Source organism: Pseudophryne corroboree, chromosome 6 (assembly GCF_028390025.1).
Source record: "Pseudophryne corroboree isolate aPseCor3 chromosome 6, aPseCor3.hap2, whole genome shotgun sequence".
Taxonomy (NCBI): domain Eukaryota; kingdom Metazoa; phylum Chordata; class Amphibia; order Anura; family Myobatrachidae; genus Pseudophryne; species Pseudophryne corroboree.
In genome coordinates this window covers 558,264,360-558,282,800 of record NC_086449.1, presented here as the reverse complement: position 1 = coordinate 558,282,800, position 18,441 = coordinate 558,264,360, and the positions used below count along the sequence as shown (strand labels likewise).

The following is an 18,441-nucleotide window of genomic DNA, read 5'->3' as shown; positions in this document are numbered from 1 at the left end:
ATATCAATTTACAAGTAGCGTTATTGACCATTGCACACTGTCACATAACAAGATATATGAGGTATTACAACACGTACCACAATGCAAATGTGAAAGAAATGCAATATCTTCGTTTGATTTATCCATTTGCTTGAATGTTCTTTATTTTCATTATACATAGCAGTCACTTGAAATAGCTTCCCAAGATGCCAATGCTCAAATATTTAAACATGTACCAACTACTAGTGTGTCTGCACCCTTATAATATATATATATATATATATATATATATATATATATACACACACACAAATATGTATATAATTTTATACAGATTCAGTATGCTTTACTGGCAGACGAGATGTCGGCTGTCCATATTCCGACAGCGGCATCCCGACCTCCAGAATGACAGCTGTGGGGCAAGCGCTAAGCGTCCCCTTGCGAGATCACTGTGCTCACCATGCTGCGGGCTTGGTGGCTCGCTGCACTCACCACAAGATCTATTCCCACTCTATGGGTGTTGTTATTCCAGCATTGGTATCTTGACCACCAGGATCCTGGCAGCCAGAAAATGTATTGCATCCCTTATATACATATGTGTATATAAACAAAATGCATTACATTTGCTGGACACTAATGTTACACATAGGTTTAACACACTAGCACATAATAACGTAACAGTGCACACATAGGAAACAATGTGGAATTTTTAGGCATTCCAGCAATGAGGGAGTATCCAAAGGTAAATTTGGTTACAAAATGGAATTTGTCACTTCATAAATACATCCAGTACAAATATATAAAAGTTAGAATATAAAACACATTTTGGCACATGGTGCTCTTTTGTGGCATTTCTTCTTTCATTATTTTAGTGCTGGAGTCATAATTGAATCATATACTGCTGGAGCTTCTGTCTCTTTGTTCTCTATCTCTCTCTTACACCAATACAGCAGGAAAAGAGGGTGCTATCGGGTCCCAAGTGTTTCACTACAGTCATTTCAAACTTATTGTAACATTATTAACCTGACATCTTTAAAGCATACAGTGCTAAGGTCCAAATATGTAATATACTATAATGCAGCATCTTTTCTTCTTAACCTTTTCAAATTACATTTCAGCATCAGGGGAATTTCTTTGCAGCCACAGGTAATAAGGTTCAATTGGTTTTACCGATTGGCTTTAAGTTCTGCTTTTCAGAAGTACCTTATTATCAAGTCTCTTCATCTCTGTCTTGTGCTATGTTCAATACTGTAATCTAGGTAGCTAAACTTTTATTACTCTGCCTTTATGTCCACTTCTTCTCCTTTAAGGTTTTGCTGGAAAATCACAGAGTGAAAACCACAGCCATGAAAGCCTCTCTATTTATTGCACCATTTGAAAGAGAAATATTAGCATGGGAGTCTAATCTGGTATGTTGCCTTTTGAGAAACTCTTATTGAATTTAATTAGCTTTTTGATTTCATCTCCAACCTACATCTCAGATTTCACCGCCCAATAAGATTAACGCCTCAGTGACTTTCATTAACCTAAAACTTTTCAAATTTGACTTTGCCATCAGCATTCTGAAGAATTAAGAAGGGGAAAGAAGTATAACTTTCTTTATGTCACTGTAGTTTTTATGTGAGCCTAAATGCAAAAGGCACAGTCACCCAGTAAGAGAGTGAATCATCGAAGTGAGACACACAAAGAGGCAGCTGTGCTGGTTCATTCTTCACTGTGCTTCATGATGTAGAACAGAAACAGAAGTTGAGAAAGCATTTCTTAACCCTCTAGAATATCTGATTGCAGAGAACATGTGAGAAAGTAGTGTTTTGCTCCTATAATCATGCATAGATTTGTTTCAGACATCTGTATCCAGCTTCACTAGCTATTCCAAGAAGAGCTTGATTTAATGTGTTTTATTTTTGTCTTCTTAAAAAGCGGCATTTACAAGAGATTCTGGAATCCTGGCTTAGAGTTCAGATGGCATGGCTGTATCTCGAACCAATATTTGGGTCAGAAGATATACGCAATCAAATACCAGTGGAAGGAAAAAAATTTGAAATTGTTGATGCAACCTGGTAAGTTGCCTAATGATATACAGTGATAAGTATCGATGCATATGACCAGCACAGTGTGTTGACATGTTTGTGTTCAATCAAAGCACAACTAAGAGCAGATTTAATAAGTACATTTTTAAAATATAATCTGTAAAAATTAAACCTGTAAATTGGTAAAATCATGTAGGGTTGTTTTCTAACACAGACCAATTGTACAATAAATTGTAATGACCAATAAGATATTTTATTTCATTTTCTATCTTGCATTAGTTTTATTGAAATAAATATTTGATGTATCCAATAGGACAGTGTACTGATGTACAAAAACCTGTTAGACCCAAGATATTAATGAAGGATGATTGTATGTTAACATTTATGATTGTTCTCATTCTTAACAGGTTAGAACACAAGTGTTTATCAGTTAGCAGTTTTTCAAGTAAATAATCCCCATAGTGTTAACAGATGTAATCCTGTTGGCAATGAATGGTTCATGTTAATATACTCACAGAAACTAATACAGCAGTATTTCCAAAACTCAGTCCTCAAACCCCACCGCACAGTCAAGGTTTTAAGGCTATCCATGCTTGAGCACAGATTGTTAAGTCAAGTTGACTGAGGTAGTAATTAAGTCATCTGATCTCAAGCATGAATAGCCTTATAACCAGGACTTCAGAGTACTGTTCCTGAACAGGTATACTTTGGACCTAAATCTGAGTTCCATCTATGTCTGTCTGCATATGGATTCCACAATTTGAGCAAACTGTGCATGCGTTGGGGACTGCATATGCAACGTAGAGCAATTACAGGAGAGACATTTGGACCTCAGTCATATCTCCATTTGCAACCGAGTGGTTATAACTGAGCAGCAATGGGGCATTTGAACATAGTATACTTTGGCTGTGAACAAGTCATCGGTGTGTTGATGGAATTGCAGGCTATTAAGAGGTTAGCATATGCAGAGATTTGACTGCCATCATTCTGATCTCTTACACTAGGTATAGGGCTAGTGCGTGCAAATGGTGTGTATGGTGATGATCACTGCTTTTCCTGCCGGATTTATGGGGTAATGCGTTCTCGTGGATGAAATCTGTTTTTATTTCCAAACATGGAAAGTGGCATCAATTGTTGTTGCATTATATACAACTTTGAATCAGGCCCTTTGTGCTTGTTGTAAAATATCACCCTTCATTGCAGAACACTGTAACAATTAGAAATCGAGTTGTATTTTATGTTTGACTTATTTCTGTTTCCTTAGTGACATTTTTTGCTTTACTCTGTTTTTTTACCTTTTTTGTTCTATCCTCTATCATTTCATAATTATTCTGTTTCTACTGATGCTTGCAAAAGACATCATACGCCAAAGTCATTAATTTTCTGTTAGAAGACCTTCTTTATGTAGAGAGGCTTTGAAGTTTGGAATTTTAAGCAGCTGACGTTATTGTAGTCCATATTTGTCTCAGCCAGCATTTAATAAAATTTTCAAGAAATAATTTGCATGTGACACTTTTCACCTTATGACTTCTAAGTGGTAGGAAATAAATCTACTGAGTTGAATTCACAGATGAGAAATAATAATTGGTTTTCTCAGAGCTGCTGTTTCCATATGAAAAGGACATTCACTGTAGAGTTAGGGTTGAAGATTTGCATACAACTTTATTTGATATGACAAGCAATGGTGTTTACTACGTATTACCAAATCTACACTGTATAGATAAAGCAGTATTGTAAGTTATGTCATGTGACTGCTTCTACACATGGTCCTTCTGGTTATATACCTTTATACATGCATTTACATGAGAACATGGCATCTTTTGTGGAAATATAAATGTTTTTTTAAATCATGGTTTGATTGGTATAGACAGTAGTGTTGTTATGCATAAGTCTCTAGCTATATTACTAAAACTGGATTTTGGATTGAGCACAGTATATTAAAATAAGCTACAGGGAAGGCAATTTTGCAGGGAGTGGCATAGCAATTTCATGAGAAAATGTATTCTGATCAGTCCTTGGGTCACTCTGTGCTTAACTTTAGTACACAAGATCAGTATTACCCACAGTAATGTATGTATCTATTAACACAAAAAATATATAATTATGATGTTGGTAACAGGGTGGTATTATTGTAAATTACCCTTATGTGTTTGGTTCTGCTTAGTTCTCCAGTATTTTCTATAATTCCTGTTTTACTTTACAACAAGTACATAAGCTACTGTAGAATTTAGTAAGCAATATTATCTTTGTCAGTGGGCTAACCAGTGCCTAGTCAATTGATATCACAAAGTTATATTTCAGTTGTCAAATGAAAATATTGGTAGGCCAAAGAAAATGTGCAGACTGAAGTGAAGCTCCATACAAGCACTGGAATTGGTGCAGCATGTTCAGCTAGGAGAGGTGCTGGCATGTGCTTAAAGCAAACTGGATCCCATAATATGAAATTCATCATTTTTGGTAAAAGAATAAATCAAACCCTAACTGTAATAAAAAAGACTGATGGACCTTGTAGCCTGATAGAGACCTGTAGACTGATGAACCTTGTAGCCTGATAGAGACGTGTAGACTGATGGACCCTGTAGCCTGATGGGGACCTTGGGTATCACCTGTTGTTTTGTTTTTCTTGTGATCAGTGCCTCTTATACTGCTGGGCCCTATAATAATAATTTAGGCTGCAATGGTTGTAGTAACCTGTTTTCTAAAAAATGAGTATGAACTCTCTTTCTTTATAAAAATGAAAAGGTGTCTTTAATATGGGTGGTATTCAGTATGCTGGCTATTGGGATCCCAGCTCTCAGTATACCGGTGCACAGAATCCTAACACCCAGTATACCGACAACTATTCTCCCTCTTGGGGGTCCACCACCCCCCTGGAGGGAGAATAAATAGTGTGGCATGCGTAGTGCACCACTGTGACCAATGAGTGCAAGGGGCATTTGAACTCGCCAGCTGCCGGCATGCCGGCGGTCGGTATCCTGGCACCTTTATGCTGGGCGTCTGGATCCCGACTGCCGGCACAACAAACTACACCCCTTTAATATAACTGGTTAGATAGTTTAAGTCAAAGTTTAGCTTACTTATCACATTATACTCTTTATTAAATTCAATACTAGATAAAAATTCTAGTTCTGCATCAGATAAAATTAAATTAATAAGGTGTTTTATGAAGTTGACCCCTACGGGGCAACCAAGAAAAGGAAATCCATTTCCTAGTCTAAGTTAAAGAAGGTAATAAAAATGTAATTACGATTCGTATTAGTCTTTGAAGGGTTAGTAAACTGTAGCCAGAATGGCAAGACCAGCATAATGGTGCAATGACTGGATTATCATTACTAATGCTAGCTCTTCTTTTAACCTTTTCCCTGAGAGGTATTTAAATATTACACTTTTGTTATAGAAAGTTAATTGTATTTAATGTACTTAAAGGACTCTTTGGACACCTTTGGACTCTTCTTTTAAAGAGTTAACTATTCAAAACTAATTTTGAAACATAAAACTTATCCTGCTTGTAGTAGTTTGCAAAGTGTAGCAGATACATTCCTTTTCTGAAGCCACTTGTTAATGGAGTAGTTGTAGTGAGTACTGTATAAATTCCCAGCCTTACATTAGTGTTACAAAGCTGTACATTTTATAGATGGGATATGGGGGATCTTAGTTTGTTTTCTTACCACTCTGCTTTTCTAAAGCTTGTGAGTAGGGCCCTCTTACCTCTCTGTCTGTCTGTTATTACCCAGTCTTGTTTTATTAATGTTTGTTCCCAACTATAAAGTGCAACAGAATATAAGTAAATGTTAATAAATAATAATAATAATAATAATAATTCACCATAGAGTTAATTTACATGTCCCCTGCCATTGAGTCATAAAACCTACCAGGTCAACCCTCCTGATTTCAACAAGATGATAAAGGGGTTTGGATCTAACATATAACAATTTAAGATATTTCTTAAACATTAATATTATTATTATTATTATTATTATTATTATTGTTATTATGCATACAAAAGTAAAGTAATATTAAAACAGCTATAGAAATAAACACCTAACAAAAGATAACAGAGGATAGAGACAAATTAATCCATTTGCATAACATAAATGCTGATAAACTTATTTGCAATGGAAAAAGTGTAAAAGCGATGTAATTAGTTACAATTATAATATATTTTACTGAATTATTTCAGTGGAGGACTTTATTCACAGATGTATATTAAATAATACAAGTGAAGTTAAATATATATAATTGAAATTATACATTTTGTTTATTGTGTTGATCTTATGATTCTACATTTAAGATTAATACTAGCGGTCTCTCTGTTTCAAAAACACAAATATCATATACTTACCATGGTGGTGATAATGCCTACCATTTAAGAGGAGGGGCATGCAGTACTATGGAAAACTTTTGCCGGGTCTACAATGATGGCTAATTGATAATCCAAGGGTCATGCCAACAGTGCCCATAGACTGCCTGGCCTTCCTATCCTGGTGACAAATCAAACATTACAATACACATATGAGAATTTCTAACTAGACCCCAGAACCCTCCATTAATCTATCTCATACAAGGTGGGCTAGGCAGTATGCTACCCCAAATTTTCATTTTTGGAAAGAGGGTAATTGAAGCTGTTTAATTTTTTAAAGGTGTCTGCCCGCTGCTCATCTTCACTCCCTCTTCTCATCAGGTCATATCCACTGTCCAATCTCATTGTGTTTGCACTGCCTGGCTTATCAACTGTGCATTGACGATCTCAACAGAGTTATCCACGGCAAGTTCCTTGCTGCAGTTAGGTCCTTCATGCTAACTCATCTTAACAATATATTATTATTATTGTTATTATTATTATTATTATTATTATTATTATCATCATCATCATCATCATCTTTTACTTATATGGCAAAGGGGTCCACAGTCCCTTACAAATTACATAAACAAAATACAGAAACAGTATGAAGAAAAAAAGGAAGAAGTAGCTTAGAGTACAAGACATAGCAGAACATGGTCAAGGTTTATAAACATTTCTGCAGCATCAGTCATAAGACCCAAATAAGCAGAAGGGTGGCTGGACCAAAAGGTATGGTGTCGATGTTGACAGTGGGAAGTAGATGATGGTATAAGTGGGGGAAGGAAAATAATGTAAGAGAAGGCCCTGCATGTGATAGCTTACAATTCAACATAATACTACTACTACTACTAATAATAATAATAATAATAATAATAGTAGTAGTAGTAGTAATAATAATAATAATAATAATTATATACACAGGGTGATTCAAGAGTACACCCTTTTGTTTCAAAAACTGTGCAGGAAATGGGAAAACTGAATACTCCAGGATGGTATGGGTGAGTGGGTGAGGTGGGCTATCTTGTCCGTATCTATGTACCATACATGGTCGCCATCTTGAAATCAGCCATCTTGAATTCAAGTCAGTTTTCCCATTTCCTGCACAGTTTTTGAAACAAAAGGGTGTACTGCGATCTTGATAAGGGTGTACTGTGACTTCTGAATCACTATATATATATATATATATATATATATATATATATATTGGCTAGGATCAGAACACCGTATTTATTCAACCTTTAACTTGGATGACTGCAATTTAGAATTTTGTGGAGCTAGTACAGCCCATAGTCAATCTTTTCATCAGGATATTCACAACAATAGGGTATTTATATAATTATATTGGGGTAGATTTTTCAAAGCTTGGCAAGATATGAAGTACCAATCAATCAGCTCTTAAATTACCTTTTTTAAAGCAAGCCTGTAAAATGACAGAATCTGATTTGTTAGTACTGTATCTCTGGCCAAGCTTTTATAAATCTCCCTCATTGTGTTATAATAATGTTTTTTTGGTTAAATCTTAGCTCATGCCTCAATTATATAACCTGAGATGATGTCTACTGACAGACTTCTTTCACTTCACTCTCTGTTGGCATTAAATGTAAACCTGAAGAGGTAAAATGAGCTGCTATTGAAATGCTGTTCTGCTATACAGTGTAGTTTGGGAGCATACTGTTACTAATAGCCTAACTACATGCGTTTTTTTATAGGTCGAAGAAAAGAAATGTTAATCAGGTCTATCCTTTTACACTATCAATTCACATTCAGTTGTATACAATTATAAAGTTACAAATGCTATTTTCAGATACAGTATATACAAAATTATTCTTAACAGAGTTTCATTGGGAATGAGATCTTGTTCAGGCATGATAGAATGCATTTCACATGTTTGAGCGCACATGTTTATGATCAGGCAAATGGAAGTGCACAGAAAGCCATAGATTAAAGGTTAAAGAGTGAAAGGTTCTCCCATTTACAGAGTGGTATGGGTATTCTGTAAAGCAGATTAAGGAACTGTCTGGTGTGAAATACATTTCTATTTATAATAAATGTTATATTAAAATTGTTTTATTTAGCATCCACCATGTTATGGCTAAAGCATCAATTACTTTCTTTGAAGGTGATGTAGCCAAAAGGAAGACAATAACAATGTTGATATTCATAATGTTGACTGTTATATTAGCATGCGATATGTTGATATTCTCCAAATGTTGACAGGTTGAACTGTCAACAGTGTCAGAATGTGAATATTAATGATTTGCTGTAGACAAAAGGATTAGAGATAGGCTGAGGTGGGGGTGGATCATTGGGTCGACCTTGTTTAGGTCAACAGTCATTAGGTCGACCACTTTTGGTCAACATGTGCTAGGTCGACACCTGAAAAGGGTCGACATGGACTAAAGGTCAACATGAAAAAGGTTGAAACAGAAAAAGATCAACCTGAGTTTTTTACTTTTTTGGTGTCAATTTCTCTGTAACATCAGCAGGAACCCCAATTAGTGTACCATATCCCCTCGAATGGCAACATATTGCTTTGCTCAACATGCTTCTGGCAAGGTGCCTCGCTCCGCTAGGCAAAGGTTACTATTCCCAATCATAGTCCACGTCGATCTTAAAGTATGAAAACAGTAAAAAAATTAAAAGTGAAAAACTCATGTCGACATTTTCCTGTGTCAACCTTTGTCATGTCAACATTTTGTCAATGTCAACCTTAGAACCATGTCGACCTAAGTGGGGTCAACCTAACAACTGCATGCCCAGGAGGGTCTCATTTTAGACAATAGAGGCAGGTTAAAGCTGGGTACACACTCAAGCAATGTGTACCCAGCCAATATGTTGACCCAACAGGCTGACATATCAGAACCTGGGTACACATTGAGCGATGTTAATGAAGAAATGATGATGTTCCGTCCTACAGGTTGCTAGTGATATTGTCAGGTTTGATGTGCAGCACATCAAACCTGATGACATTGCTAGTGACCACATGCACCCACATATTGGGCATACACACTGGCTGTTATGTGCCATTGTGAGAGATATGTCAGTCTGATCTACCAGTTTGGACAACATATTGCTCACTGTGCCCCAGCTTTAGGGGTAGGGATTGCAGAGAAATACTCACTGGAACACTGGAGGATTTGAGATTTAACTTTGAAATCACAGTGATATGAATGCAGGGACCCAGAAGACACCGCTGGACCTACTTCAGCCAATAGGAGCAGATAAGTGACCGCAGAGTCACTAGGGAGGATATGTAAACATTCTAACATGTCCACAGTTCATTACTGTCTACATGATGGATGTCCTATCCTGGTAAACCACCTTTGAAGGCCTTTTATTTGTGTACCCTTCACTTAACATATTTACTGCTATGTGGTCTGTCCATAAATTGATTAAAGACTCTGATGATTTCTAACACTTTATGCCTTCATGAACCACTGACTAAATATAAAATAGTACCACCAATGATAAAGCTGTTTTATAGTTTAGTGTCTGCACAGGTCAATGTGTTCTTGTCTTTCAAATATTAATATGAGTTATAATAAAGCAACAGAATATTGCATAGTTATAGATGTGCTTGTTTTGGTGTTAATCACAAATTAGCTAAAGTGTCTAAATAATTGACCTACAAACATTACCCCACATGGAAAGCATGAGTAAAATTTTTATAATTACAGACACCTTTGCACTACCCTAGTTGCTCTTGAACAACATCATTGTAATGATGCATGATAATTAAATCCATTCCATGTCAACTAAACTGGGAATTGCCAGGAACTATGCAAGAGTTGTAATGAGAAAGAAAACCTCCCCCCTATACACACTCACAAATAAGTAATTTATATATAAAAGAACAAAAAAAGCCTATTTATGTTCATGTATTTCTAAATTATTTATTGCCTGCCTTATCCAACTGTCTGACAACTCTCCATATCATAATAGATGTCCCATCATTCATCCTTTTTTCAGTAACTGCCATTTTTAGATAAACAAATGGTAGTTTATAATGGGCAATATTCGTTAACACTGGTAACTCATGGTGCCATATTGGACCTGATTTTGCAGAGCTTGTGTTGCCAAAACAATTCCCTTACCCTATAATAATCAAATTGATCAAGCATTCGGACATGCTAGTTATTGCTGTCAGTAACAGATGACTGGACTGTCAAGTCTCAGTGATGCTGGAAAACATTATGCTGCTAGGAACAAGCCCTGAACAATACAGATCACATCTGATTTGAACAGTTATGTGTATGGCTAAACTGGAAATTGAGCTCCTCTATTATGACAAGATGACATTAAAGTTGTCTCTATTCAAATAAAACTACATAACAATGGTTAATAAGGATTTATCTCGATGGCGGACTATAAAAATGAGCTTTGAAATTACTTTGCACAAATCCCCATTTTAAGCAGTCTACTTTCTTTGTCAACTTCTGGAATAATTGATATGTGTACTTTAATACTTTATCACTAAGATTATGAAGAGTCTTTCCAAAAATGAAAGCAGGAAATAAGTAGGTACTGTAACTAAAATAAACAAAAATAAACATTTTGAGAACAAATTACTAACATGATATAAAGGTATACTTTTATGTGGCATTGTCCACATATCCTACACCATATCAGAAATTGCCCCATATCATACACTAATGAAATCTAATTAATTTGAAAGAGCCATATGCACAAGTTGGATGTATAGCTTTATAAATCCAGATTTAGCTAAAAGAGGGAAATAAGTTTGTATCTCCATATAAATCTGTATTTTCATATCAATCTACAATTCCTTTCATATAAATTATAACTTCTATGGAGGCAATGCGGTTTCATAGCAGAGACAGATACAGTACACGCATTTTGTGTTTCCCCATGAACTTTTCATTTTCATAAGTATACACTGGACTTTTTTCATTTATGAAGTCATACAGCATATAAAATACTGATTCCCATCATGGATTATTTTAATTGTATTTTTTTTTAACAGGGTCATATGTTTTAACAAGGCTGTGTCTTATTACAGAACATCCAATTCTCCTAACATAACTTAAAATAGAAATAGCATGATACATAATACTAAACCAGTAACATAGTTAACAAATGTGAGAATTTGACATGTATTACAACTTCAATTTCATAGTGCCACATCCAGTAGTAGCATAGAGTATTTGTTTTGTATGACCAGTTGATCTTCAATGATGTGTAAAGTAATTACAAGCCATGCCATCAGTTGTAAGTCAAGTAAATAGCATCATGAAAGAAATCACTTGAATTTCAAAAACCACGCATTGCAATGAGTAATCATAGGGCAGTATTCAATTCTTTCTATCCCATTTCCATCCCATTCAATTCTTTCCATCCCCTTCCACACCCATTATGTTTCTGCTGATGGGTGTGGCATTATCACAACCCAACCCTTTATGCAGCTAAACCTGATTACTATGGGTGTGGGATTGGGCGTGATATATCATTTGAATACTGCCCATAATGCTGATTGAGTTACAGTTAAAACACCTTGATAGGGAAGGGTTTGTTGTTTAGAGCAAATTTCCATAATTAATTCATTCTAAAAATTGACAGTAAGGCACTGATTGCTTTGTGCTTTGTCTCTCTCCATTTTATGTGTCTCCAAGCTTTGATAAATGTCCCCCACATCTCCACTAATTGTTCCACAATGTTTGCAACCAGTTGCAGCATTATTATTATAGTAACCAGTATCTTACAACTAAATATTTAATAGACTAAATACTAATTTTGTACAAATCTATTGGGGAGTTTGGGGATCTTAAAAATGTTTCTTTGGACCCAAACTATAGAAAAGTTAAGTTTCTTAGTTTAATTTATTATTTTAAATAAAAGTAATATATTTTTTCTTTACCGTAATATATCTTCTAATTTCTTTATTCTTGAACTGTCTATTAAATAGTATTTTGTAAAAAATAAGTCACTATTATTAAGCATGTATTGTACTAGTTTATTGTATATTTGAAATATGTTATCCAATTAGGAAATGCTAATTTAGGCCTCCAAATTCTGACTTATATTTGTAATATCTATTTTGTTTTTCAATAGTGCCTTAAACGTTATTGTGTTTGGTTCCAAATAGTGTATTCTAACCCTCTTGAGTCAGTGTTAGGTTTTGTTATATAGTGATGCTCAGAATTGTTCTGTATAAATCTCAAGCTTGTACACAGTATACTGTGCATGTGATAAAAATAAGTTACTGTACATGCGTGATACCTTCTCTCTGTCTTGCATAGTCTTGTATGCCAGTAAAATATTGATAGTAATATTAGTGATGTATATAAAATAAACATGTACTTGGATATGGAGAGTAATATTTATTTAATCCTGTTATCTAGTATATCAATACTCTAGACATGCCCTAATATAACAATATACCTTCTTTCCAGATATTTGCAGTCTTATTTTGTTTTCATTGTCATCATTATTGACCCCAGAGTCCTCCTAATGAGTTCTCTCATTCCCCAAGAAAAAAAACAGTAAGCATGTTGATTTATTGAACTGGTTAGAGCAAATAATAGAATAGGATCAGCACTGTGAGCTAATGGCACTGACAAAGCTCAGTTATAATTAGTTGGATAAAAGACTTTCTTGTCCAATGTAGTTAAAATTAAAAAGCCCCTCACCAAACTATATTAGGAAATAATGCATTCAGCCTTAGTAGAATTACTGGCTAGCACTTTCTATTTATCTGAAGCTTAAAGAGCAGCTGCCTTTTTGTAACAGCTATGAATGCAACAATGTTAGTTAAAGGTATGGAAAAAGAAAAAAAATCACCTCTTGTTTTGTAATAAGGGATTTTCAATTTTAAAAAGAGAGAGCCTGTTGTGTGAAGTATGGTTATTACATTCAGTGTACTCTATCTTTCCCACCAGGAGGCTAATAATGAGAGAGTCTGTGAAGGAGGCCAATGCTATGAGGGTTATCTCACGGCCCCAGATGCTGAATAAGTTGAAGGAGGCAGAATTGCTGTTGGATGACATTCAGAAAGGTCTGAATGATTATCTGGAGAAGAAAAGGCTATTCTTTCCAAGGTACACAGTTTATTTCCTTCATCAGCCGAGCACCTTTGTCTTAAATATGTTTATTTTATTGTCACTCTGGTTACTTTTTTTGTCTTTTTTAAAAACCTATCAGGTTTTTCTTCCTGTCCAATGATGAGCTGCTGGAAATCCTCTCTGAGACACAAGATCCACTCAGAGTCCAGCCACACCTTAAGAAATGCTTTGAAGGCATTGCAAAACTCACATTTAATATGAAGAAAGAAATTACTCACATGGAGTCTGCAGAGAATGAAAAAGTAGAGCTCGTGCTGAGAATAATTCCAGTGAATGCCAAGGGGCTCGTTGAGAAATGGCTTCACGAGGTGAATATGCTTAGTCTTTGCTAAGGATATACTTGAATGCAGTATAACTTTTCTTATATAATGATTACAAAGCCATTTTGTTAATGATTATGTCATGTTGTATTGTTGTTTGTGGCACTTGCATTGTTATAACACAGCAAGAAGTGACAGAAGAACAGATTTAACCATAGGCAGAATATTATGATCAGGGGTTTGGTGAGGCTAGATCTCATACAAAATTAAACTCTCTGCAACCTTAGGTGGTAATATTCCACAGACAAAATCATTGCTTAGCATCATGGTGTAGTAAATGGTTGCTTATGTATGTGCTAAATAGAGCCAATTCCACAATATTATGAAGGTATAAAAGCCATATAGACAGATTTCAATCTAAAAAAAAAGATGCATTACATATATGTTTCTCATAACTATCAATATTGGGCCTATTAAGATGGAGGCTGTGCCTTAATAAAAGACAAATATATAAAAATAAGATGCACAATAAGATGCACAAGCCGTCGTACACAGAATATAAGCATGCCACATACCATTTTAATCAGCAAGGTCTGGTTGTGTATCTTAGTGTTGCGAATAAGATGCATTTTCAGCAAAAATATGCCCAAGTTGCATGGGAACTGCCAGCTCACTCATGCTAAGCATCTTGCGGTGCATCATATATTGAGGATAGATGTATGACAGGCCTGGCCAACCTGTGGCTCTCCAGCTGTTGTAAAACTACAAGTCCCATCATGTTTTGCCACAGTTTTGTTTTTAGGGAATGCTAAAACTGTGGCAGGGCATGCTGGGATGTGTAGTTTCACAACATCTGGAGATCCACAGGTTGGCCAGGCCTGATGTATGAAAACACATCTGTACATTGTATATTTGGGCACAGATGTATCAACAATTGCAGTAAAATCGTGATTGTTTTCACGATCATCGCTGAAATGTTTTTTAAATGTATCCCACAAGCTACAATGGTTAACGCCATCTAAGTCATGACCAAGCTCTGGTAAGCTATTATTCTGCTGCTGACCCTGATCATACAGTTGTAAAATGATACTGAAACCTCTGAAAACAGCAGGATTTACCTCAGAATCACTTTGACACATCTCATCCTTGGAGAGAAGAATTGTCATAAGATCAAATTTTAACAATCCAGTCTATTAAATTTTGTCAATACCCTTTCATTTTATATATATATATATATATATATATATATATATATATATATATATATATATATTTATTCTCTAATTATGTAAAATAATGTAATATAAATTATAATACTTTATCATGTTACCATTTTATATATAATACTTGACTTTGATTCTCCTGTTTTTAGAACATTATCAAATTGAGTAGTTACTTCACTCATAACCTATTACTTTGTTGGCATGAGATTGCTAAGTATATATTTTCCTTTACCAGATTAGTTTGTTTTCATCATATTGTCAATGCATAGATGAAACTACAGCATGACTGACACCACTTCTGCATCATATTGTAGGTCCTGACAGTCACTGAGAGGTTGTGTTATGTCATCAGTTTAGCTTACTTTCCTATAGTAACAAATGATCATCCTGTCTCAGGCAGTGTACTTGTTAAAATATGTGTAACATGGGGAAAGGGTAACTATTGTAGCATAATGGTTATTGTCATTTTTTTTCTGATCTGTTTTGTTGGACATGCCACCTTTTCTCTTTATACTATACAGTGTTCTTTTACTGTAAGAAATGCGTGCGTGTGTGTTATTTCTAACTGTCAGCATACATTCTTAAAGCGTATTTAAGCTGATTATGCAAAAAAGTTATAGAACCTACTGGATCTATACACTGTGCATACTCTGTTTGTCAAGTATTCTCATCAATTTTGACATTGCCTTTAACTCCAGAATATAATGGTGTTTCATGCACATTATGTATATTGGGTCTGATTCATGGTTGGACGCTAATGCTGCCATAGATGCGATGTGCGTAAATATGCTAATTGAACAGCCACTGGGATTTGTATAATGATGCCTATGGGAGCCATTACAACTGCATACACATTTGCAGCATCAATGCAGATCTGGAAAACATTGAGTTCTTAAGTTAGCCTACGGTCACTTAGAATGGCCGCCACAACTGAGATGCCATAAACGTGATTACTGCATACAGGATCACAATCGGTGGCAGATAGACACCCTAAAAATGGTCCTGACATGCCTGCATTTTTGCTGCCACTCCCCGTTACCTCCCAAAATGGCTGCTCCATGTCAGTCACTCGCTAATGAATCTTCACTGCAAGAGTAATCGCAGATCAGTTGCTGTGCTAGCATGTTACAGGCAGTGACATATTCGCAGTTTACAGATAATCACTCAATTGCAAAAGCAATGGCATATCGAAAAAGTCTTTATCATGCCCATAGTACACTATGCTGCAGGAAAGCTTTAAGGCGTATTAATTAATATCTTATAATTCTCTGCTAAAAGCAATAATAGTACAAAGCTTTGTGCTTTTCACTAATGTTTTTCAACTTCCATGTGAACAAGTCCTAACCATTGACATATAGTGTTCTCAAAGCATTATATGGCTGACTCAGCATCAATGATATCATTTATCAAATAGTAGACTCTCCATTTAAATGGTGATTTCCAATAAACATTAAGTTTTAACATAAAACTGATAAATCATTACAGAAAGCTTTAGACCTTGTGCATTAATGCATGGCAAATAACTTTCAATATATTTATAATACTTACCTATTGTTTCCTATGCAACATAAACTCTCCACAGTATGACAAAACAGGACCTAACAGGTAAGTAAGGACAGCAGAGGAGGTAAATATTTGGTAGCAGTTATATCATAAATGACATACTGTGTAGATTTTCTTTAGTTAGAACTTTAATTAATGTCCCTTCTGCATGTACCAAAATGATACTGTCATCAGTTTTCTCCATCATATCAGTGGCCTGCTGTTCTGTGCAGAATGAAAGATATACAAAGCATGTTTTATGGATCCAATGCCATGACTATTATGGATGATGTGTAGTTTGTGTTATTTATTAAGTGTATCTGTTACAAAATTGCCAGCTTGACACTCAAGTACCAAGAATGCATGTCCCATTACAAGTAACGATAGATGAGTTTATTCATTCTAGCTCTGTGTTGTGAGGGGTCTCTATTTTGTTTGAGCAGTTTGATCCAGATGTCTTGTGCAGTTTTATGTGTCCTTTGGGTTGGTGTTTTCTGTGATGAAACTATGTTGGTTTGAATAAACTGTCTACTACTCGGTTCGTTCAAAATATGCGGAATTCTGGTGCATGTTAGTGTTGTTGTCTTGTCAGTTTAGCTGTCCTTGGTGTTGTGTAACCTTTAGTGGATTAAGCTGTTTTATTGTATTGTTTATTTGTGTCTTTAAAAACAAATTCCTTTGACAGTTGCAGCGCTGTTAATTTTTGATGTAACTGTTTCAGTGTGCATCTTGTCACTGAAATATAGTTTCAAATGTTGAGTAATGTAGCATGAAATTATTGGTTAGTTTTGAAATAGATGTGAAATCATGTGAAGAAAATAAGTATTACATCCGATCGAGATAAATTCACTGTGGTGTTTTATGGCTTTTTATTCCTATGTGATAGTAATAATGTCTCATGTAGGGATGGAAGCCATGAAATACATTGTGAAAAGTCATCATCTAAAATGGGGGCCATGAGCATGGAAAATGCAATGGCCGTGGAGCTAATAGACAATGTTGCAAAAACAGTTCTGAAAACTCATCATTCCAATGCTCAAATGTACTTTATTTAGATAATGAAAGTTTGAGCATTATGTAGAAGTGATCAGAATAAATATATATATATATTAGTAAGTCTGCTGATTTAAAAATAGTATTAATATTAGTTTGCTAGAACAGTCACTTTGAGGACTATATAATAGTGTGATGTTGGTCTATTCAGATGTGTTTTATGCATTTTGAGCACTTAACTATGGTGGCCTTCATTCCCATTTGTAATTCTGGGCATGTTAGGATTTTGGAATGAACTTCTACAAATGGGAAGTTCCCTTATGTGTTTGCGGATTTGTTGGACACAGCATATGAAGCAGGAAGTCTTTGTGGCATAGATAAATCTAGTAGATGCTGCATTCTAACTATACAGAACATAATTTACCATATACAGTAGTTCTATAGGTTTTTTTATTTTATTAACAAAAATGCACTTATTAATGTCCATGCTATTTCATATTTTAACATTTCTGTATGAAAAAATATAACAATAAAATATTTATGTATTACTTTAATGTCTGCTGTATTTTCTTTGTGTTTCTATCTGACATAAGGGAGACTAATATTTCTATTAATATTGAAATTCTCTTCACAGTGTTTCAGAAACATACTAGCTAACACTACAGAGTAAATAAGCCACGTATATAAAGGTTACTCTCTGTATCACTTTCACTTACATAAAGCTCTTTCCTTTATTTATTTACTTTTCTGAGATTGCTATCTTAACACATTTGCTTACGTTTCACAAAACAACACCAGTAAATGGGGACAATGAAGTTGCAAAGTTCTACTATTAGAAAAGACGATGCAGTTGGAGTGCACTGACTTTTTTTTATTAAGTGACATTTAAACAAGAAAATATGTGACAGTGGTGATAATATCTCTATTTTCAATATGTACCATTGTAGACAATCAAGAACATATCTGTAAACTTGCAAAGAGGGAAAAGTGATG

The 18,441-nt window shown here is 35.0% G+C and overlaps 1 protein-coding gene across 1 annotated transcript in view; it reads left to right on the top strand.

The window, feature by feature from the left end:
• The window catches only part of LOC134934622 (dynein axonemal heavy chain 3-like), a 1,803,147-nt gene that overhangs the window by 351,978 nt on the left and 1,432,728 nt on the right, over window positions 1-18,441 (top strand). Inside the window, exons 21-24 of the mRNA XM_063930015.1 lie at window positions 1,290-1,388; window positions 1,900-2,039; window positions 13,248-13,406; window positions 13,510-13,738. Coding sequence (XP_063786085.1) covers window positions 1,290-1,388; window positions 1,900-2,039; window positions 13,248-13,406; window positions 13,510-13,738 — 627 coding nt within the window. The remainder of the gene's footprint in view (window positions 1-1,289; window positions 1,389-1,899; window positions 2,040-13,247; window positions 13,407-13,509; window positions 13,739-18,441) is intronic.